Source organism: Anolis carolinensis, chromosome 1, assembly GCF_035594765.1.
Source record: "Anolis carolinensis isolate JA03-04 chromosome 1, rAnoCar3.1.pri, whole genome shotgun sequence".
Classification (NCBI taxonomy): domain Eukaryota; kingdom Metazoa; phylum Chordata; class Lepidosauria; order Squamata; family Dactyloidae; genus Anolis; species Anolis carolinensis.
The window spans coordinates 89,182,811-89,207,292 of NC_085841.1; the positions used below are offsets into that span (position 1 = coordinate 89,182,811).

The following is a 24,482-nucleotide window of genomic DNA, read 5'->3' on the forward strand; positions in this document are numbered from 1 at the left end:
GGCCTTGCAGATTCAAAGCCTGGCTGCTTCCTCCCTGGGGGCATCCTTGGTTGGGAGGTGTTAGCTGTGATGACTCATGGGCCATGTAGTCCCGTTCCTAGTACTATTGTGGCAGATGAAGAGGACAACTTGGGTTTCCCACCGTTTCAGCCAGAATTGGAGCCCTTGCACCTGCAAGATGTTTGCCCACAAGAAGTCAGCCAAACAAGCCTTGAGCAGAAATCTCCCCCGTTTTCTCGCCGGGATAATTATAATCGAGATAGAGGCGCTAGGGAGGCGAATCGCAGAAGCGCCAGAATTGCTGCCAGACAATTAGCTGATTAAGCCTGTTTCCCTTGGGAAATCTTAAGGAGTCATGCATCTGGACACAGTATGGGTTTCACTTCTTGTTCCCCAGGGAAAGTGTTCCTTGGCGGGAAAACAAGATCCTATATAGGTGTTTAACCGCAAGGGAATCCTTGCGGAGTCAATTCGTCAGCTTCGGGAGTGAGATCGTGTGTGGACTACGCTACTCTTGTTCCTTGTTCCAACTCTGCCTTGTTTCCCCGGACCTTGCCACGGACCTTGCCACGGACCCTGTTCTCGTCTCTTGCTTCTTGTTGCCTTGAACCAAGCCTTGTTTGCCAAGAATCTATTTTGCTCTCCAGCCTTGTTGTCAAGCTCTATTGGACTAAAGGACCCTGTCATTTCCCCACACTTTGCTCGGCAAGTGTGTGTTTCGGTTATTGGATTATAACTTTGGACTCTAATATCTCATATTGGACATTAATTTCCTGGACTATATTTGACCTTTCCTGAAAGGTCTACTTCTGAACTTTATTCTTCACCAGTTTTTATTGACTTTATATATTCCTTTAATAAAGATATTAGATAGATTCTGGTCTCTGTGCATGGTTATTGGTGCTCTGCAGCCTGGGTCCTGACATTAGCTGCCCCTGATTGTTTCCTGTCTGGATTTCCCCTGTTTTCAGAGTGTTGTTCTTTATTTAGGCTTTTCCTTAATCCCTCCTTATTAACCAACATTTTCGCTTATCCAATGCTTTTATTTTTCAGTGATTGGTTTGGCGGGGCGCCAAAATTCTGTTCGCCTATACTTGAAAATTACCTTGGGCCAGCCCTGCAGCTGATACACCAGTTTTAAATTTGCAAAACCCACCGCCAAAACCTGGGCCTTAAGATTCAATGTCAAGTGCGGGAGTACCTCAAACTGTGGACCTGATTCTTCAGTTCAGGCTGGATCCCTTTAGACTGACCAGAAGAACTTCTGTATTGTCTGAATTAGGTTTCAGTTTGTTTGCTCTCATTCGGTCAATTACTGATGACAGACACTGGTTTAGCACCAGGATAGCTTCCTTGGGGAAGAGTAGTAAACTGGGTGTCATCTGCATATAGATGACATTGCACTCCAACCTCCATATGATCTCTACCAGTGGTTTCAGGTAGATGTTAAACAGCATGGTGGACAAAACAGAATCCTAAGGAACTCCATAGGTCACCAGCCAGGGGTTTGAACAGGAGTCCCCCAATACCATCTTCTGGGTATACCCCTCCAGGAAGGAATGGAGCAATTGTAAAATAGCACCTTCAAATTTCATATCAGTGAGGCAGATCAGAAGGATACCACAGATGATGGTATTGAAAGCCACTGCGAGATACAGGAGAACCAACAGGAACACATTTCCCCTATCTATTTCTCTGGATAAGTCATCCACAAAGGCATCCAAAGCTCTCTTTGTTCCTTAACTAGGCCTGAAACCAAATTGAGATAGATTTGGAGAATTCGTTTCATCCAGAAATCCCTGGAGTTGGGAGGCTACCACATACTCCAATACCTTGTCCAAAAACAGAAGATTGGACACTGGATAATAACTGTCCATTATAGAGGAGTTCAGGGTGGCTTTTTAAAATATGGGCCTCATGACTGCTTCCTTTAGGCAAGCTGGAATTTAGCCTTGTTCTAAGGAGGCATTGACCCCCCACCTTCACCTACTCTGCTAGTTCTCTCCTGGTCTTTTTGCTTAGCCAGGAAGGGCAAGGATCTAGAACACATGTGGTAGCTCTTATCTCTCCAAGGATCCTGTTCACATCCTACACAAATTGAAAAGTATCTATCAACATGGACAAGCAAGAGAAGGTTACATCCACTGGAACTATATTGACAACAGTATCCAAGTTGGAGCAGGTCTGAACGATTTTTCAAAATTCCATGTAAATTCTTCACAGTGGGCTGTTGAGTGGTCAGCTTTTTCCCCTTGAGGACCAGTATGCAATAGTGCTTTGAACATTTGAAACAGCTCTGTTGGGCAGTTCTTTGCAGATTTATTTATTTATTTACATCATTTCTATCCCGCCTTTCTCATCCGAAGGGACTCAAGGCAGCTTACAGATCTGGCAAAAATTCAGTGCCAATAAACAACAATACAATCCAGTAAAACATAAAGCAGTTAAAAACAATTTACATTAGGCATGAAACACATGAAACAGTATACCAAACTTAAAAATATAAAATGCATAAATCCATTCATCCAAATGCAAGATGGAATGCTGGCAGCAAAAATAATTTCTTTGCTGTCCGTATTGCTATGGAGTAGGCTTTTAAATACACTCTAGCCCATGCTCAGTCAGATTCTCTTCAAGTCTTCTGCCAACATCACTCTAGTCTCCGTCTCACTCACTTCATTGCCACCTACTCCTTTGGAAAATAAGGGGGCCGATTTGGCTCCATGGCATAAGAGGGGATATAGTATACTTATTTTGAAAGGAACATTTCCCTTCTCTGAGTAGAGTTGCAAAAGGCAAGAACTTAGTCCATCCTGGGAGAACCTAAGACAAGCACAAACTACCTCTACTCTCTCTGCTGTGGTGCCACTTCTGTCCCTTTTAATGCCTTGGCAAAGAAATGGTGGCAGAGAGGCCCTCTCAGTCAGCATTAGTACTTTCCCCTATCGGTAGAAGAACCCTTACCTTATCCACAGGTCATATTAAAATCCATAATTTTGGCCACCAAACCTGCTCTCAGCTTATACCTGAAGTTGACCTATACATAAGTATATATGGTAGACTACAAGGAATACTGTTAAGTGGGATGGATTAACCACAGTCAATACATTCACACAAATCTGAAATATATTTGTATCCAATTGTCTGAGATCGATATTGTAATAATTAAATTTTCCTTTTCCTTTTTTCCTTTTTGTACAAATTGTTTCTTTTAACAATTAGCTTTTCAAAGAAATATTTTGATGAATAAATGCAAAAAGAAAGTAGTTGTTGTTCCACTATGATTGTTAGCCAAAGGCTAAAACTTTGTATAGCCAACACTTTATTTTTTCTTTACACAGAAAACTTTCTGCTTAAGATGTCAGTGGGTACCGGGCAATGACCAAAACATTAAACCAAAGAGTGACCCCTAGTGTTTAGAAATATAGATTTGGAAATCCACAACCCTACAGTTTAGCAATATTCTAATGGTTTCAGTACAGAAAACTACTCACTTTAGTTATCACAATTGCACATGATTGGTCTTTACAGCGCATGGATATTCAGAAGGCTGTGCTCTTGCTTGCCATACATCCATGGCTAATCTATCATGCGTCACTAGATGCATAAATCCAACAATGCCAAAGATTCTCTCTTGAAAAAATCAGTGTTTTGCTTGAATGGACAAATAGACCTATTCCAGAAACTCAAATGCCCTAAACACTTATTACACAAGATGACAAATCGCACCCTAAGTCTCAGAGGTAGTGAGCTGGATGAAATGCTTACCCCTGGAGCTATATGGAGGAAATAAACCTTGTTTTTCTACCACATTTTCTCACTATGAGAACAAATGAAGAAGGGAGGGGAGAATCTCACTGTCTTAAATGACATCATTTTTTCCCAGAGATAAATGCGAGACAAATGTTTAGGCTTCTTTAATTTTAGCACATGAAAATTAAGCAAGCATTGTTCTTGTTTAATTCACTGGAGGCTGAAAATATGTTGCACCCACCCCACAGCTTTATGGCCAGTGAGCCATTTTAATTCTCCCAAATGCGGTCAGCAGAGCTGTATGGCAGAAAGCTGAACTTGCTTTCTGTCTTCAAAAATGAATACAGGTTGAGCATCCCTTATTTGAAACGTGTCTTGGATATGAAAAAATGCAGTTAAACTGAAATGCTAGTATTGTAGATGAATACTGTGAAAAGGCCTGTAGGCAGAGCCTATGTATATTAAAGTTGTATAGTTGCATATGTGTGTAGGCTCTTTCAGAAACTGTGTGGAATGTGCATAAATTGGATTATAATGGAACAACAGATATAATATCACTCCCTCCTCTACATTTGCTCAGTGAAATGTCTAAATAATCCCTAAACCCTCTTCTAAATATTAGTGACAAACCCAATTATTAATTTGCCACCAATGTGGTATTTTCTCATGTTTGCAGGCACTAAATACTAGATTACTAGTACTAAATATATATTCTGCTTTCTGTTTTAGAAAGCTCTTAGGAACTTAATTGTCATATGTCAATGCCACAATTATCATATGTATGAGTTATGTGAAGGGATAATGATCCAGCATCTTGGCAGGAATTCTAGGGGACCATTTAGCACAACTTCTTTATGAATAAATGCAAACATAATCTGTGGTACCTTAAGGACTGATATCTATTTTCTATTCCATTTGTTTTTGCAAATCCCATAGGTTTGCACACTACTCAGGGCTGTTAGCAGCAATTAAAACCAATAAGGCTTAAAATTAAGAAATATATTAAAATATAAATACATAACATCATAGAAGTGACTTATTTACAGTGAGATGTTAGGCAATGGGACAAATTACACAGAAAGGTGGTGTGGTTTCTTTCCCTGCACACCTTCGATAAGCAATTTCCTGGAGATACTGCATTGACCAAGGAATTGGACTTGATGACCCAACTCTATGATTTTATGGCTCCGTGATTCAAGAGCAACTTTCTGCCTAAACAGGAAGCAGAAGAAATGTAATTTTAAAAGCTGCCACTGTAGCCTATTGAGACAGGGATATCCAAAGTTTTGGAATTATGACACAAGCTTTTATTTATTAAAGCACACTTTTATCAGATGTATGAAGTGGCTTGTAATAAATACATATGTGTAAACCAGGGATGTGGGATAATATATCACCAGGGGAATGGAAACTTCCTAATCTCAATAGCTACCCTGTTTCCCTGAAAATAAGACATCCCCAAAAAATAAGACCTAGTGGAAGTTTTGCTGAATTGCTAAATATAAGGCCGCCTCCGAAAGTAAGACCTAGCAAAGTTTTTGTTTGGAAGCATGCCCAGTGCCTGCCAAACAGAACACCAGAGCATTCAGGATTGGTAAATGTACATTCCAGTTGTACATGGAAATAATGGTAGTAACAATAAATTCTTTATAGGATTCACTGTTTGTCTGATTATGCTGGTTTGTGATGACAACTACTGTACAGTATATAATAAATGTTCATTTTTTGTTCAACAATAAATGTGAATTCTTCTTTATGGAAAAATAAGACATCCCCTGAAAATAAGACCTGTGATGACTCATGGGCCTTGTAGTCCTGTTCCTAGTACTATTGTGGCAGACGAAGAGGAAAACATGGGATTTCCGCCGTTTCAGCCAGAATCGGAGCCTCTCCACCTGGAGGATGTTTGTCCTCAAGAATGTAGCCAAACAGGCCTTGGGCAGAATCCCCCCCCCCCGTTTTCCCGGAGGGACAATTATAATAGAGATAGAGGAGCCAGAGAGGCTAATCGCCGGAGCCTGAGAATCGCTGCCAAACAACTAGCTGATTAGGTCTGCTTCCCTTGGGAAATTCTAAGGAGTCATGCATCTGGACAGAGTTGGGTTTCGCTTCTCGTTCTCTAGGGAAAGTGTTCTGTTGGTGGGAAAACGAGACCCAATATAGGTGCGGGTCGCAAGGGGAACTTTGCAGAGTCAATTGTTCAGCTTGTGGAGAGAGATCGTGTGTGGACTTCGTAACCCCAGTTCCTTGTTTCCCGGATCAAGTTTCCAGCCTTGCCTTGTTTCACGGACTTCCTTGGACTCTGTTCATGTTTCATGTTTGCCTCGTTTCAAGTCTTTGATCTAGCCAAGAATCAAGTTTATTTTCCAGCCTTGTTGTCAAGCTTCATTGGACCTTAAAGACTCTGTCATTCCCCACACTATTGCTTGGCAAAGTGTGTGTTTCGGTCAAGTGGATTATAACTTTGGACTCTAATATCTTATATTGGACAATACATTTCTGGACTATATTTGACCTCATCTGAAAGGTCTGCTTCTGAACTTTATTCTTCACTTGTTTTTATTGACTTTATATATTTCTATAATAAAGATATTAGATAGATTCTGGCCTCTGTGTAAGGTTATTGGTGCTCTGCAGCCTGGGTCCTGACAGACCTAGCACATCTTTGGGAGCAAAAATTAATATAAGACACTGTCTTATTTTCGGGGAAACATGGTATTAACTATTATGGTGCCCCACGGGCCCCACTATATGATTATGATGTTTCTATGTGAAAGGAGAATGCGACTTCCCCTCCTTTTTCCTGAGAGGGAGGAAGTTGGCCTCCTAATGGTACTTCCAAGTAGGCTATTCAGTGTCTGTATGGATCATTCACTGGAATCAGTGTGGTGTGGTGGTTTGAGTATTTGTCTATGACTCACTAAACTAGAATCTGAATTCCTGTTCATCTATGGAAACCCACTGGATCACAACCTCTCAGCCTTCAAGAAGGAAAGGCAAATGCCTTCTGAACAAAGAAAACCCCGTGATAGGTTTGCTTAAAAATTTGGCATTCTACTGTTGTAGCAACTGAGACTTCAGAAAGTCCTGGATCTTTCACGCAAATTACACACCCACTGACTACCAAAAAGTGGCATATCTGTGCAACTGAACTTTTCCACTGAAAAACATAGCATAACAGAAGTCAGAAATTCAATAATGATTTTTTGTGTTAACAAGTCATGGTGCAGCAGGTTAAACTGCTAAGTTGAAGAACTTGTTGACCAGACGATCAGTGGTTTGAATCGACGGGACAGGGTGAGCTCCCATTGTTAGCCCCAGCTTCTGCCAACCTAATAGTTTGAAAGCATACAAATGTGAGATTGATAGATCAGTAGGTCAATAGGTACCACTTTGATGGGAAGGTAGTGACGCTCCATTCAGTCATGTCAACCACATGACCTAGGAGACGTCTACAAACAATGCCAGCTCTTCGGCTTAGAAGTAGAGATGAGCACTACACCCCAAGTCGACTAGACTTAATGTCAAGGGGAAATCTTTACCTTTACTAAAAAGAACAGCTTTCAAAACAACCTCACATATCCAATTGTGATTTACCTACCTTATATGATAAAAAATATTAGTAGCCCCTCCAAACCTGACTCCCATAAACCTCATGTAAATGCCATTCATCCATGTTGCAGTCACTGGCAGAATGGACACATCCTTCTCCCCATGCACTTGGTGCTCAGTTAAAGAGTTTGGGAGAGGAGTTATGATTGTGGCAATAGTAGTGACTACATAGTGATTGTGAATATGAAACAATTACAGATGAGTAACTCTATATATCTGTTTTGTATCCTTGGTCATAATGGGTTGAAAGAGACCTCTTCAGCCAGCAATTGCAGTTTATTTATCATGTCATCAGCGAACTGAGGGTACAAGTTGTAATGTATTTGAAAACAATTAAAAAAAAAAACAGAACAACAAGAACTTGGCATTATACTAAATGTCCTTTGACAGTAGCTGGCCATTTGGAGTGCCTCTGGTGTTGCTGTAAGAAGGTCCTCCACTGTGCATGTGGCAAGACTCAGGCTGCATTGCAGTAAGTGGTCTGTGGTTTGCTCTTCTCCACACTCGCATGTCGTGGTCGTGGATTCCACTTTGTAGCCCCATTTCTTAAGGTTGGCTCTGCATCTCATGGTGCCAGGACATGAGAAAAGCCTCTTCAGGCATTCCCTGGGCAACGTCTTTGTAGACAGCTGATTCTCTCACAACCAGAAGCGACTTGCAACATGCAGCAATTGCAGTATTAGGGAATTGCAGTATAAGGGAATGATGTTTTCATCAGATTTTGAGGGCTGCAAGAGATTATTAAATTAAATATCCTTAACTGGTAAGTAGCTGATACAGGATTCCGGCCAGAGGACCCTGTATTTGAAATAATAATTTTGCAGTCATTCTCCACTAACAAACCCTTAAAGAAAGAAAATAACATTGAATAATTTGTTGGCAAAACAAGCCCCAAAACTGCATAATTTAAGTGCAGAAAGGGAAACAACTTTAGAATTATCACAATGCTGAATTTATCTTCAAAGTCACTATTTCAAGATCCATGATTATCTGACAGCTTTTCTCCATATTAAAATAAAGAAGGGAACAGGGTTGTTAATTTCCCGTAGCACTTTGCTTGCTATAAATAGAAATCCAAAACAAAGAGAAAAGAGAAGTTTTGTTTTGTAAAACTTAATAATATTTTGTAATAGCTGGGATATACCCAAGATAATACCAACTTTTGTTCATATTTGACATGAAAGAAAAAATGTAATGCCCAAGGTATTTCAAATTAATTTCAGGCATATGTGTTCCTGCAAGCACCAGGAGAATACATTTTCTATAAATGCATGACATTAATGTATGTGATGGGACACATGTGATCAATTGAATGTTTTGTGACAGCATATTTCCCGCATCGAATAACCTTCTGTAGTGGCTCCTGGGAGTTTTTATTCTTTTTTCTTATCATCTCATGCTGGTCCACAGAGGTGCTCTAACATATAGCTGCAGTGACACATTTAGGATTACCAAAATACATTGTTTCGATGTAACAACTGAAGAACACTGGGGAGGTTAATGGTACCAAGCTTACATCATTGTGTTTGGTAAATAAATTTCTTTTAACTCACTGAATTTTTGTTCCCCTTAGTTTCATTGTGTGTTCAGTCTTTTATTTCACTGAGGCTGTGAAATAGCAGATTTGGAACCATTTTCCTAGTCTAGGTACAGAAACAAATGCCTGGCCTGCCATGGAGATATTTAATCTGACCATGATGCACCCATTTGAATTATTGTAATGTGCTCTAAGTGAGGCTGTTATCAAAAAGCACTCAGACACTTGAGCTGGTCCAAAGAATTTCAGCCCGTCAGGGTTGGATACAGTGAGTGCAAAAAGCCCCTTTGGCAACAGTTCCATTTGCTGTTGTTGGGCACAGTTCAAGGTTCTGGTTATGACTCTATATGGTCCAGGTAACTGCATTATATAAAGGACTGTATTACCCCATTTGAGACTGCCTATCCTTTGAGATCCTTTTTCTCCATACTACCAACTTCATGGGAACATCCAGAAGCACAGGAGATGACCTTCTAGGTAGTTGCCCCAGGCTCCAAAACTCCTTTCATAAGGAGCAGATTTTTTATAATAATGCCCTATAAGATTTCTAATGTAGAGTTGGAAGACTGAAAACAAGAGGAGGTTTCTTTACCTTTAATGATTAGATAGAAGAAGAAATTACAGCAGGTGTTGATTGTCATACAATCAGCTAACAAGCAGCACTTGCTGAAATTTCTTCTTCTACTCAAACCATGAAAGGAGCCCTTTTTAATCTGTCATTGAGATCTGATATAGCTAGCAAGCTGTTTAGGAAGGAGGAAGAGGAGCAGCAGCAATGCTGGGCTGAGACGCCGACAAAATGGCAGTTTTATAATGAAAAGGGCATTAAAAGAAGAGTGGATCCTATTGGCAGAAACAGCCATGTTGGGTAATCAACTTCAGACTAGCAGGCCTATTTCAACTCAGAGGCAGAAGTATCAGGAAAATTGGTTGGCTGAGGTCTAGATCAGTGGTTCTCAACCTGTGGGTCCTCAGATATTTTGGCCTTTAACTCCTAGAAATCCCAACAGCTGGGATTTGGCTGGGATTTCTGGGAGTTGTAAGCCAAAACACCTGGGAACCCGCAGGTTGGGAACCACTGGTCTAGAGGATCACAACTCATTACTTTACATGTCTACTGTTATAGCAAAGTACACTAAACCTAATGATCTCATCCTCTTTTTCTTTCTTTCAGTTATCTTTCATGACATTAGAAACACTGGCAAGAGTCGATGACTTATTTCCAAATTTGGTTATACATGGGAAATGCAAATAAAACTGTTTATCTAAAATGGAATTTTAAAAACTGCATGGCTGTTGTTTAGCAATGTTTGTATTATTGTGAATTCAATGGCAATGGGAATAGGACATTGTGCATGGCACTGTTTGATCCACCCAGCTTCTAAAAGGTATGTACCACTGTTGATTAGACAGAGAGATAGATAGAGGTTGTTTAAATTTGTTATTTAAAGAATCATTTTTAAGCAATGAATTCCAGCACAAATAATCCTAAAAATACAGCTGATAGTGTTTCCTTTCTTGTCCAGGGCATTGCAGAACGTGCAGTGCCCGGTTTTCTGCTTTGGCTGTACCAACTGCCAAAAATGACGTAACAGGCACACATAGACATGCACAGAAGTGGCTGAAAATCCATTCTCAATCTTAAATAAGCATATCCTCCAACATTTCAAAAATAAAAGCCAGGACACATATATCCAAATGACATCACAGTATGAGCAAGAAGACAACAATTATTAATGAGGAAGAAAACACAATGCAGGTGAGAATACCATAGTTTGCTTTTGCAAGCCTATTGGGAAGAGCAAGATTCTGTCACCCCCTCTCATCTCAAACTACTTTTTTACTTTGAACTCAGTTTGCACAGTTAACGTTAGTGGAAGGAGGTGAGAAACTGGGAGATTTTGGAGGTAGCTCAAAAAGTAAAGAACTGGTTCTCAACCTGGGGTCCCCAGATGCTTTTGGCTTTCAACTACCAGAAATCCAAACAGCTGGTAAACTAGTTGGGATTTCTGGGAGTTGTAGGCCAAAAACATCTGGGGACCTGAGGTTGAGAACCACTGAAATAATTTATTTATTGAGAATGTTCCAGTCAAATTGGGGCAGTGAGAGGGTATTAATGGGTTTTTTTTAATGTTAAACATTGCAAAAAATTTCTTGATTAAAAAAAAATGAATTGTCACTACTGGAGACTTTCTGGAGAGGGAATTCACCTTTCTGCATATTTGCCAAGAAAGGGGCAATACAGAGCATGTAGAAAGAATGAGGGCCACAAAACAGTCTCAGAAACTGTTTTACCCACCTTTGCATTACATACAGAATTAGAACTGAGTGGTAAGCATCTCATTTTTATTCATATGGTCCCATGGATTATTTTTAATGTTATTGATATCCCACCTTCCTCTTTGTGGGGACTCAAGGTGGCTGAGTCTTGGATGAGATTGCAAGAGCTGAGATCCTAGAAACCCTATAAAGCTGCCCCAGTCTGAGATGGACAAATAGTGGAACCCGTGCAACTGGATATGTTTTCAATTATATTTGCTCTGCTGAGCAGGGCCATGCAGGCTTTGGGAAGTTAGAGAACTGGAATTAAATGGACCTTTACCTCCATACAAAAAGCAATGAAATAATATTGTTACTCCAATTGTATGTAAAGGAATGGCTGCTTTCCCAATGAGAGAGAACAAAATGGGTTATGTTTATTGCTGCCTGGAGTAAGCCAAAAGAGGAATTTCTCCTTTCAATTATCACTGGCCAACACACATTTTGGTGCCTCAAATGTTAGCCTTGTTTCTGTGTATATTTGACCTGCTGATTCCAAAAATGGCACCAGTTTCCCCCTATCAGCTCTAGTTTTTGTGATACAGAACATATGGCATCTACCTGTCATCATCTGCTTGCCCATAGAAAATCATGATACTTACTTACTTAGGCGATCCCTCGTAGCTCGAGGACGATTGTCTTCCATCTTGGGTGTGTGTTCTTAGGTGGCTGAAGAGACCGATTCTTGACCCGCATATTCTCCCGCAGTGAGGACATTGGTTTCCAGGTGGAAGGCGGTCCCGGTCGGGGTTAGCTTGACGCTCCTTCCTCTTGGCACGTTTCTCCCTTAAGCCCTCCGTTTGTGCCTCTTCGAACTCCGCAGCACTGCTGGTCACAGCTGACCTCCAATTAGAGCGCTCAAGGGCCAGGGCTTCCCAGTTCTCAGTGTCTATGCCACAGTTTTTAAGGTTGGCTTTGAGCCCATCTTTAAATCTCTTTTCCTGCCCACCAACATTCTGTTTCCCATTCTTGAGTTCGGAGTAGAGTAACTGCTTTGGGAGCCGGTGATCAGGCATTCGGACAACGTGGCCAGTCCAGCGGAGTTGATGGCGTAGGAGCATCGCTTCAATGCTGGTGGTCTTTGCTTCCTCAAGCACGCTGACATTTGTCCGCCTGTCTTCCCAAGAGATTTGCAGGATTTTCCTGAGGCAACGCTGATGGAAATGCTCCAGGAGTTTGGTGTGACATCTGTACACAGTCCACGTTTCGCAGGCGTAGAGCAGGGTTGGGAGGACAATGGCTTTATAAAATCATGATAACTATATCTAAGAAATTAGAGCTGATGCGGTCTATCCAATGCAATTTTCTGAACCAGTGCCCCAAATAACCACATGAACAGGCCTAAAAACTAAGACACCCATTTTCTTTTGCGTCAGGCTGTGTTATCCATGCAAATACAGAAAGAAAAAGTATTTCCAGGTTAGACATATGAGAGGAATCATGCATGTTTAATTATTTATCCAGTATTGCTACTAAAAATGCCATCTCCCTATTTGCAGGAAATATGTAGGGGCAGCTCAAGCTCTTTGATTTTATCATTATTGAACCACTATTGAACATTAGTAGACACATTGATTAAATAACTGCTCCAGAGCCTTTCACAAGTGTGACTGCATTCACATTGGCACTTGATATTTAATAAGCGCTTGTCTTTACCATTTGCTTGTCTTCTATTTCCTGTCTTGTCTGGGTGTCTGTGCTCCTGCCAGCAGTTATTTTTCCTGCTAACTTCATTCATCATGAATATACACATTTTTGGCAACTCTTATTTACTGAGACAGGTTGATGTAACAGTGATCCTCCTGTGCAATTAGCAAAAGGTAGCCGTTGACAGCTGTAGGTTTGAATGGGTTTGTTTCTAGTAAACATTTTTCATTGGGTTTTTTGTCCTCTCTATTTTTGTCTCTAGGGTATTTTTGTTCTAGGTTTGCCATATGCTATACTCCACAGTGGATACAGTGGGCTGCTTCTTATTATCCTGGCTGCAGTTTGCTGTTGCTACACTGGCAAAATTCTAATCGCTTGCCTGTATGAAGAAAATGAAGATGGGCAGCTTGTGAGAGTGAGAGGCACATATGAAGACATCGCCAACGCCTGCTGCAGAAAGCTATTTCCGAAACTTGGTGGCAGAGTTGTCAATGTGACCCAGGTGACGGAACTGATCATGACATGCATTTTGTATTTGGTTGTTAGTGGGAACTTGCTGTCACATAGCTTTCCAGCTCTACCCCTGACGGAGAAAACCTGGTCGGTAATTGCATTCGTAGGCCTGCTGCCTTGTGTATTTATCAAAACCCTCAAAATTGTATCCAAGCTTAGCTTGCTCTGCTCTTTGGTTCATTTTGTTATTATCTTTGTAGTAATAACTTATTGTCTGACCCAAATACACCGTTGGTCCTGGTCAAGATTGAGCCTCTCTGTGCAGTTTGAGAGTTTTCTGGTTGCAGTTGGAGTCATCATTTTTAGCTACACATCACAAATTTTTCTTCCCAGCCTTGAAGGAAATATGAAAAACCCTGGAGAATGCAGATCTATGTTGAACTGGACTCACTTCTTGGCTTGTGTCTTCAAGACAGCCTTTGCACTCGCGGCATTTCTGACATGGGGTGAAGAGACAAAGGAAGTTATTACTGACAACCTTCCATCATCATTACAGACCCTGGTGAATTTGTGTCTCTTATTCAAGGCCCTTCTGTCTTACCCTTTGCCCTTCTTTGCTGTCACAGAGCTTTTGCATGGTTACATATGGCCAAGCCACAAATCTCATTGGCTTGCTGTTATTTTAAAAAGTTCCCTCCTCCTGTTAACTCTGCTGATGGCTCTGTTTGTGCCACATTTTGCCCTTCTGATGGGTTTAACTGGCAGTATAACGGGTGCTGTAGTGTCCTTCCTGCTTCCTTCCCTTTTCCATTTAAAGCTTAAATGGGAAAAGTTAATGTTCCTGGAGAAATGTGCAGATATTTCTATGTTTATCCTGGGCATCCTTTGTTGTGTAGCTGGCCTTGTTTGTTCAGTAAAAGGTGTGTTAAAAGCACTTGAATAAAAGCCACAAGACTACATTGAAGCCCCTCAACATTTGGCTCAATACAACAAAAAAGCACAACAGAAAACTGAACCTTAGATAACTAAATGTTATTCCCGACTAAAGCAGAATCACTGAATCACTGGGATTTACCCGTGTCTTGATGCATGATTCAACAACTGATTCAACGGATCTCTTTAGTTGGGACTAAACAGTAGCTTCTTGACCAGAGAATTTCAGTCAAGGTTTGGTCCCACTGAAAGCAACAGAGCAAGGTTGTAATGGCAAACGAATAGTTTAATTTCAGTGGGACTAAAGTATGACTAACACTTACTAAATCCAATCCGAGATATCCATATATGCATGAAGATATCTTAATGATCAATTTCACATTCAAGAGAGTTATTGAATGTCTGTGTGATATCATAGAACAAAACAAATCCAAAATGAGACTGGTATCTAACAGCATAGTATCATCCCTTTCACATCCTGACATGGCTATGCCTGTCATCTGCTGAGGCTACTCTTAGCAATTCGTATTATTCAAGTATGCACTGCTCCTTCTCTGGTACTTAATGTTGTTTCTTGTTATTTCCTCTTCCAAATACTATATTTCCTCTTGACTTTTTTTACAAAAAATTCTTCAGATGGCATGGAGTTATACCTTTTGTTCCTCCTTTTAAAAATCCTTCCCATATTAGTGCCAGATCAGCAAGCTAAAACCAGGTTGGGAAACCACTGCTTATGCCTACCACCTTGCGTACTTATGCTATTGCCATGGAATGACTTCACCATGACTCTTCATTTTTAAAAAAATATCCCCACATTAGTGTGAGATTCCAAAATTAGATAATCTCCCCTGCCCTCTTATCTCAGTTTCACTCTTTAACAGTTCCAATTACACCCTTTCACATTTTTGACTGGTTATCTAGTATTAATATATAAAGAGTTTCTTGTTTTAAGAAAAGGCATTGGGGAAGAACACCATAGAAGCTGTATGAATGAGGGTAGTGTAGAAGAAAACTGGAAGTGAAAGTATTACAAGACAATTATTGTACTGACTAGAAGGGAATTTTACCTTGCCACCTTTATGCTAACACTACAGTGAGTTTAAGTAACAACCACAGCAACAATAATAAACACAGGAACCTTAGACGGAGGAGAAGGTGACAATTCCAAACTATAAGTACAACTGGAGATGGAAGGAAACGTTAGGAAAGACATCATTAATACCCCAGCTCATAGTACTATCAGTTGCCCCCAAATGAATTCATAGAATCATAGAATAGTAGAGTTGGAAGAGACCTCATGGGCCATCCAGTCCAACCCCCTGCCAAGAAGCAGGAAATCGCATTGAAATGAATGGTCTCCTAAGGATTTTAAGCCTAGTGTTAAACAGGGACACAAAATTTAAAAAGGAGACAAAAAATCAGGAAATGAAGTGAAGTAGCCTGTGATTATCTAAATGTCATTTGGATATTGGGAAGGCGGAGAGAAGGAAGTACAACAGCCCATTATTGGAATGACACATTTGGTCTATCTGGATGGAACGTGAAAGAGAGATACTGTAACCCATGATAGGGAAGCAGCAAATAAGACCTGTCTCTGTGCCTTAGCCAGGTCTTCATGACATCATGTTACAACAGTGTTTCTAAAACTCCAATCTTCCAGGTATTTTGGCCTTCAGCTCCCAGAAACCCTGATCATTGGCCAAAGAAGCTGAGGCTTCTGGGAGATGAAGTGCAAAACACCTAGAGGACTGTAATTTGGGAGCCACTGTGTTCCTAGGGTCTAAAATACCAAAAATGTCAATTGTCATTTTTACTGTGACAGAGAAATGGAGAGCATAAAAGTGTATTAATATGCCCAGCTGTGACATGGATTTACCATACCTATTTTATAAAACATAAATGTCTGTATCTGAATCACATGATTTTTCCCTAGGAAAACCTGCCTTTGGTTGCTGGAGTTGAATTATCTGGACTGAAGGAGCAAATGGGGAGTGTTAAGTAAGACTTTCTTCATCTGCCAATTCAGCGCTTCAGACTGAATCAGTATTAGTCTTATACTTGAAAGCCCATATGGGAATAATAGCTGGGAGGAGCTGATTTGGAGCAGAAAAGCAGATGGTTGGAAAGGGTTAAACATAAACATGCTGCCTCTCTATTCTTAATTGCTTCCCCTGAAATGGATTTTTTTTAAAGAAAAAAAAACTTGTGAATACTTGCATTTGTACATATAACATAGTGTGGAGACCACATATTTTGATTTTATTCATTTCCCCACTTTTTCTGTCCTTACATTTTGCTTTTAAATATGTCACACTTTTTAGTGGAATCATTCTGTTCAACACGACTGTTGAAGACTGAAAGCAAAAATATGTAAGTCTTGTGCCGTATTTCTGCAGTTCAAATGAAAGGTTACTATTGCACCCATTAGATGATACAGATTATCAGACAATTCAGAGAAAATATTTCATTTAAAAATGTTTGTTTAGTAAAACAATCTCATTATTGTTTGTTTTAAATGTTTGATTGTTTGTAAAGTAGCTTCTATATTGTTTGTTTTGATATGATTATTTACCTCCAGACCCAAAATGTGGGGTTTTCTTACCTCAACGGAAACATCATGAACAGATACTTCTATAAATTGTTTTGAAACTATTAATGTCCTCTGAAATTCATCAACAAACCGAATCTATGCTTTTTTTAAATGACATTAAATGAAGAGTGCATGAGTGAACTATTTCTGCTCATTACTTTCACGTGTTACCCACAATCTACAAAGGTAAAACATGCATAGAATTAGAAATAGCAGTTGAATAATCTGAGGTCTGTAAGTTGCTTGAGCATTTTCTCATTCAAGCCCAGTTTTGAAAATAAGTTATGGAACACATGAGTGTAAGTCCATAGCTATGTAATCTGAGTGATGGATAGGTAATGAGTGACCCCTTAGAACAGAAGTGGGTGGCTGGCTAGTGGTCTGCTAGGACCTTTTGCAGGCTACAGCCCCCCTCCCCAAAAAACCTTCCAAATACTCAAAATATTTTTTTCAAATCTATATATATAAATGAGTGATGGCATCACGGCGACTCACAAAACAGCAAAACCACAGGCCCCACAACCTCGAAATTTGACAACACAACCCATCATCCATGCCTCTAGGTTGATACAACAAAAAGAAAAGAAAAATAAAGTCCTAATTAGAGGGAGAGCAATAATTTTTTTTATCCAATTGCTGCCAGTTTAGAGGGCTAATCCCTGCCCACTTGGTCTCCTAGCAACCAAGGGACAGCCAGGGTTCAGTAGGGGACAGGCAGACTTAGGCCTCACTTAGGCTTCTTCCACAGATTATCTAATTTGCACTGGATTATATGGCAGTATAGACTCAAGGCCCTTCTACACAGCTATATAACCCATTTATAATCTTATATTATCTGCTTTGCACTGGATTATCTTGACTCCACACTGCCATATAATCCACTTCAGTGTGCATTTTATACAGCTGTGAAGAAGGGGCCTCATATCATCCAGTTCTAATCAGATAATATATACAGTAGAGTCTCACTTATCCAACATAAACAGGCCAGCAGGATAAGTGAATATGTTGGATAATAAGAAGGGATTCAGGAAAAGCCGATTAAACATCAAATTAGGTAATCGTTATACAAATTAAGCACCAAAACATCATATTATACAACAAATTTGACAGAAAAAGTAGTTCCATGCACAGTAATGCTATGTAGTAATTACAGTAGAGTCTCACTTATCCAACACTCGCTTATCCAACGTTCTGGATTATCCAATGCATTTTTGTAGTCAATGTTTTCAATATATCATGATATTTTGGTGCTAAATTCATAAATACAGTAATTACTACATAGCATTACTGCATATTGAACTACTTTTTCTGCCAAATTTGTTGTCTAACATGATGTTTTGGTGCTTCATTTGTAAAATCATAACCTAATTTGATGTTTAATAGGCTTTTCCTTAATGCCTCCTTATTATCCAACATATTTGCTTATCCAACATTCTGCCAGCCCGTTTATGTTGGATAAGTGAGACTCTACTGTACTGTATTTACAAATTTAGCACTAAAATATCACAATGAATTTAAAACACTGACTACAAAAACATTGATTATGAAAAGGCAGACTGTGTTGGATAATCCTGAACATTGTATAAGCGAATGTTGGATAAGTGAGATTCTACTTTAATATGAAATAATTACTGGGATAGAATAATGCAGAACAATATAATCTCTAAAACCAGGACAGTAAATAAAGACCAACAGTCTGAAAGCAGGGAAATTGGAAATTCCACAAAGGAAACAATCAGGGCCAGCTAACACCTCCCAAGAAAGGATTCTTCCAGAAAGGAAGCTGAGAAGGGAGTGAAGCACTGTGTATTACCAAAGTCATTATTATTACTATCATTATTATCATTATTATTATTATTATTATTATTATTATTATTATTATTATTATCATCATTATTGTGTTGCGGTCAGCCATGAAAATGAATACAATCTGGCTCCAAGTATTCAAAAACACTAAAATCTGAATATATAAAAATTAATGTGGTATAATAAAACAGAACAATGCAATCTCCAACCCCCAGAGTCAGACATGACTGGACTTAACGTCAGAGGAAAACCTTGATCCTTTACCTTAAGTACCACCAATTCCTCAATACTTTATTTCCCATACCACCAGACTTTGCCACAGCAATGCGAAGTTCCCTATGGTGGCAATTTGGGGCTTGCAAGGGTTGAAGACTGAAAAAGCCCCCCAGAACTACAATATTAAAACCAAATGTGGCAAACTGATCGCTTTGCAGTTTGTTTTGCTTTCACCGCCTCCTTTTCCCTCTCCTTCTGTTTTCTCCCTTCCCCTTCTTTGCCCATGAGCTCCAAGTGCTGTTGATGTGTTGTGGGATAATGGCAGTTAACAACCTAATTCCCATTTCTGATCCACTGATACCTAGGGATTCATAAACTATAGTTTAAAAAAAAAAACTTTCAAAGCCTTTTCTTGCTCTTGGTCACTCTATGTCATGAACTATAAAAATGTACCATGCCAATGGCTAGTTCTAGCTGCTTTATGCTACTAAGCCAAGTCATATGCCAATATTGTCACTAGACCCCACATTTCACATCATTGGCTATACTGGGCAGGGGTGATGAAAACTATCGTCTAGCAAGGCTTTTTTGAATTCCTAGTCAAGAAAATGGCAGTGGCAAGGGGCAGCTGGCACCTTGAGATGCTGCTGCTGCATGTGCCTCTGCATGGAAAAGATCTGTGTTTTCTTAGTCCTTCCTGCAACTGTTTGCCTCTCCTACCCATCATTGATCATGGTCCCCTCCTCATTCATCCATCCTTTAGGTTGAGCACAAACAGTTATGCTCTCCAGAATTTCATGTGTTCTTTGGCATCGTTTTCTTTTCCTTCACCCTTTAAGTCTTTGTTACATGCCTCTAACTTATCCAAGAGTCATATTAAAATCCATTAAAATCCATATTTTAGCCCTAAAACCTCCTCCAGTCTATGTTTGACTTATACATGAGTATATATCAGTTTCTTCATATATGTGGGGGGTTTTTCAGCCATGTACATCTTCAGTTCATAAGAGGAGTTCCATACAAGTTAACATTTTTGCATGAAATTGTGCAGTCTTGGATGGTGTGATAACTACTCAGTGCCTTCTCCGGGTATCACCTAAGTCACTGGAATTACATAAATAGCAAGCACATTTGCAAAGCACAATGTTGGTATTCAACAGAAACATGGCTTAGTAAAACCACAGTTTATCTATGAGAGCACAGATTTACACTACATAATCACAATGAAAAATCTTAGCTAATAATTACTTGATATTCTTTCTCACATGTTGTAGTGGTTTGAGTACTGGAATATAACTCTGGAGAACAAGGTTCAGATCCCCACTTTCAGCCTCTGATGAAGTTAATGGTAAACTTCTTTTGATCGAATCTCTCCAAGAAAGCCCCTTGATAAATTTGCCCTAGGATCACCATAAGTTGGAAACAACTTGAAGACACATGGCAACAACAAATTATTTCCCTTGCTGTCTATATTTGCCAGACTGCTGTTTCAGGAATGCAGGTCTCTTGTGGTTTGGTAAAATGTCTCACTAGCATCACCAAGAAGTAGTTAATGTGCTAATCATTTTCCATCTTTTTTTTTGTATATGCACAACATTTCTTTACTTTTTATTTTATCTGAACAAATTGGAAGCTGAAATAAAGTAAATCATCTTCAATCAGCAGATACATAATTAACATCCTGCACAATAGACTTTAGTTTTAAGATGATATTAGCTTATTAAAAGAATAGGCATCACAATATATTTCACATTAGTGATAATCCGTTATTATAGGAAACCTTCTAGATAAAGTACTTTAATGAATACTTAGCGTCTTATTATCCCAATCCTATCTTAGGTTAGGTAATTGGAATAATTATTTGAAAGAGAAAAAGTTAAATTATCATTACTAATATTTTCACTCAAGCTGGCACTGAGTCATAATAAAAATGTGCAAATGGGGCTAGGATCGAAAGACGTGAATGCCAAATAATGTCAAAATGCTACATTTTGCTTGTTTTCCCCAGCACTGATGTTGTGGTTTGAATGAGCAGCTATGACCTCTCAAGACCAGTGGAATGATTGATTACAAAGTCACATTTTTAAAGGTGTCAATATTAATCAGCATGCCTGCTTGTCCCTGTATCTTCATTTTAGGACAGTAAGCTAATTGATTTGATATCAAGCTTGCATTTTATAGACCTTAGTGAATGTTAAGGAAGTCCAGTCAACAGTGTCACCAGTCCTGGAGATTTCAGGGTTGAAACCTGAAACCATGAGGTGAGTCCTTGTGATGTCATTGGTGGACACTCCTGTGGAATCACACAGGTCAAACAAGTGAAGATTGGGCAGCAATGCAAACTGGTTCTGAGTCACCTTATTGTGGAAATATCCATGAGGATTGCCTGTGTAAATGGGCTAACCAAGGTATTATGGCATGCTTTTTTAATTTTTAATTTTTCAGTTTTATTTATATATTTATTTGGCAGCTGGACAGGGAGCAAAAATATGTCCAATAGTTACTTCATTACCACTACTCCCTCAAGGGTATGTGTCCTACATGCACTTACCGATACCACACATGGGGAATAAGGAGTGTCTACAGGGCATTAACTGCTGTTGTAGGTCCACTAGCAGCCACAGGAAATCTTTTTCTTCTCAGGCATTGCACCACTGTTGTCAGACCTTGTACAGAAAGACAAATCATGAATGACACTGCCCATTCTCCACTCTCTGGCTTGCTTCAGAAGGCATGTCTGGTAAGTTTCAGAAGGCATGATTGGTAACTGACAATGAGTCCCAATGGTCATCATTAATACTGAACTTGTCACCTCGTCATCATACCCAACAGTTTTGCATTTCTATGGCTATTCACCCACACTATCTTCTTGCAAAGGTTGGTTCCTAGACACATATTCCATACATCTGAGAAAGTCAACTTAATCCATGAAAGCTTATGCTGCCACCTTCATTTTTTCAGGAAGTCTCTAATGTGCTACAAAATTGCACTACATACTGATGATGCACAAGACACTGAATATGCTGAATTGGAAAGACATAGTTCCAGCTGAAAATAAATGGAAATTGATGTTCAGACTTTAAAGCCACCTGACATGCATACATCCATTTTTACCTAATATTTGCTCTCCCAGAGACTGGAGTATCACAGTAACTCCCTTAAACTTCAACCAGCACCCAGGAGTCTTACATCCCCAGGTCTTAGCCACAGTGCCCAGTCCAGAGAAGGTGAAATGATTTTAGGTCCCATTTTTATTTATCATGCTCGAAACTTGTGGCACGCCAGACAATGGGACTGAACAATATTGTCAATGCAGAGAAAAACAAGTAGACTACATCTAGTGAACATGCTAAGATTATACATACTATTGATTTCAAACACTCCACATTTCCCAGATTGTAAGTATGACATAGACGGCTTTGATGACTGTGCTGTTTTTTAAAAGACTGAAGGTTGTTATACAGAATGAAGCAAGAGTCTTCCAAGTGGACATTTCAATCTAATTCAAATATAATGTGGGAATAATGACAGATTCCATGCATTAACATTCTTATGACCTAGGCTAAATTATTCAGATCATAATGCACCTTCTTATACTTATAAGATAGTCACTTGACTCATAAATATCTTTCAGGTGTGGAAGTATTAATATATGCAGGGAATTTTTTCATTCAAACTGATTCCCCCTTCATTCCAAGTCAGGGGAAAGATCAAAATGCATATTCCTTTGTGCATGCAAATCTACATATTTGACTAGAATTAATGAGTATTTGCATATAAGCAAAAAGATTCTTTTTAAAACATATACTGCAATAGGTGTATTGAAGATTTTTATATAGAATACTGCCTATGATAGCTAGATCTACTTTTTTCATTTGTGAATTTCCAGATTTAGTCAGACTGAAATTCCAATCTTCACTACATTCAATCACAATGAGATTAAACGATATGCTGCCCTTATGAGAAGAATGATTTCTATTCTTGTAATATGGGACAACTAGAGTTTTAAAAGAAGTGCTGTAGTCAGCTTCACCACATTCACTGAGGTTAGAGGCACATAAAACCACCAGTTTAAAAAAGCTATTTTTCTAAAATGATAGAACACCTCTCTAGGAAACCTTAGGTCCTCCAGTGCAAATCTATTATTAACTTCTGATGGAGTTGACCACAGAGTCACACCAAATGTCCTAGGTATTCCTAGAGAGACCATATTAATAAAACCCACTGAAGTGAAACCCACAAATATGGAGGGCTAATTGTACAAAGATTCAAGTTCAGATGTTTACCAAGTGGTTTTATGCAACACTGCCTCTTGCCAAAACCTATTCTAAAGGGTTACTATGAAGATAAGGCATAGTAACCCCAATACATACCACTTCCTTGGACGAAATGTGAGATGCCAAATAACAAATATTAATAATGATGTCAGCCATCCACATTCACTGGAATTAGAGGCACAGGAACTCCTATGAAAGTGAAAAAATGAATAAAGAAATTGTGTTTTTTCTATTCTGAGAGAATACATCTGTGGGAATTTCTAGGTCTTCCAGAACAACTCTATGGTCAATTTCCTTTGAAAGCTGGCTGTAGAATTGCACTGGCAAACCTAGATATTCCCAGAGATCTCTAGAACTCTCCAAGGACTTCATCACATGGAGGTCCAGAAGCCTGGGGACAGTGTGGGAAATCATGGAGCAATGCCCAGCTTCATCCCTTTACCATGGTTAGTTGTGAGCTGCCATCCCATGATCTGTCCTGGCTGTCCCCAGCTCTCTCCCGTGCTGTCCCCTGCTTTTTTAATGTCATCTGTCTCCTCAGGGCTCCCTCTTAGTGCACTGCCAGCATGCTGCAATGGAGCCCTGCCAGAAGTAGCCCTGCATCATATGAGGGGCTCAGGTTGACTCCTTCCCAACAGAATGCTGGCAGTGTGCTAGGACACGGAAAAAACTCCATCTGGTTAGGTTGTAAGTCTTTGAGCATGACTAGTTACACTGGAAAACTTAGAGATTCCCAGAGAAAACATTTTTAATCTATCAAATACAAAACGTCAAAGCTGCAGATGTGGAGGGACAACTGGAATAATAATATTTAACATTTTAACCTTCATTTTTTAACATACAGTAGAGTCTCGCTTATCCAACATAAATGGGCCGGCAGAACGTTGGATAAGTGAAAATGTTGGATAATGAGGGATTAAGGAAAAGCCTATTAAATGTCAAATTACATTATGATTTTACAAATTAAGCACCAAAGCGTCATGTTTTACAACAAATCGACAGAAAAAGCAGTTCAATACATGGTAATGTTATATAATAATTACTGTATTTACAAATTCAGCACCAAAACATCGCAATATATTGAAAACATTGACTACAAAAACATTGACTACTAAAAAATGAGATTTTGGCCTGCATCAATAGGTGTATAGCGTCTAGATCCAGGGAAGTCATGCTCCCCCTCTATTCTGCCTTGGTCAGACCACACCTGGAATCACACTGTGTCCAATTCTGGGCACTGCAATTGAAGGGAGATGTTGACATGCTGGAAAGCGTCCAGAAGAGGGCAATTAAAATGATTAAGTGTCTGGAGAACAAGCCCTATGAGGTGCGGCTGAAA

The 24,482-nt window shown here is 39.5% G+C and overlaps 1 protein-coding gene across 1 annotated transcript in view; it reads left to right on the top strand.

Moving 5' to 3' along the window:
- LOC100552943 (vesicular inhibitory amino acid transporter) overlaps positions 1-19,073 on the top strand; it is a 34,851-nt gene extending 15,778 nt beyond the window's left edge. Inside the window, exon 2 of the mRNA XM_008118977.3 lies at positions 13,131-19,073. Coding sequence (XP_008117184.2) covers positions 13,131-14,264 — 1,134 coding nt within the window. The 3' untranslated portion in view covers positions 14,265-19,073. The remainder of the gene's footprint in view (positions 1-13,130) is intronic.
- The last annotated feature ends 5,409 nt before the right edge of the window (positions 19,074-24,482 follow it).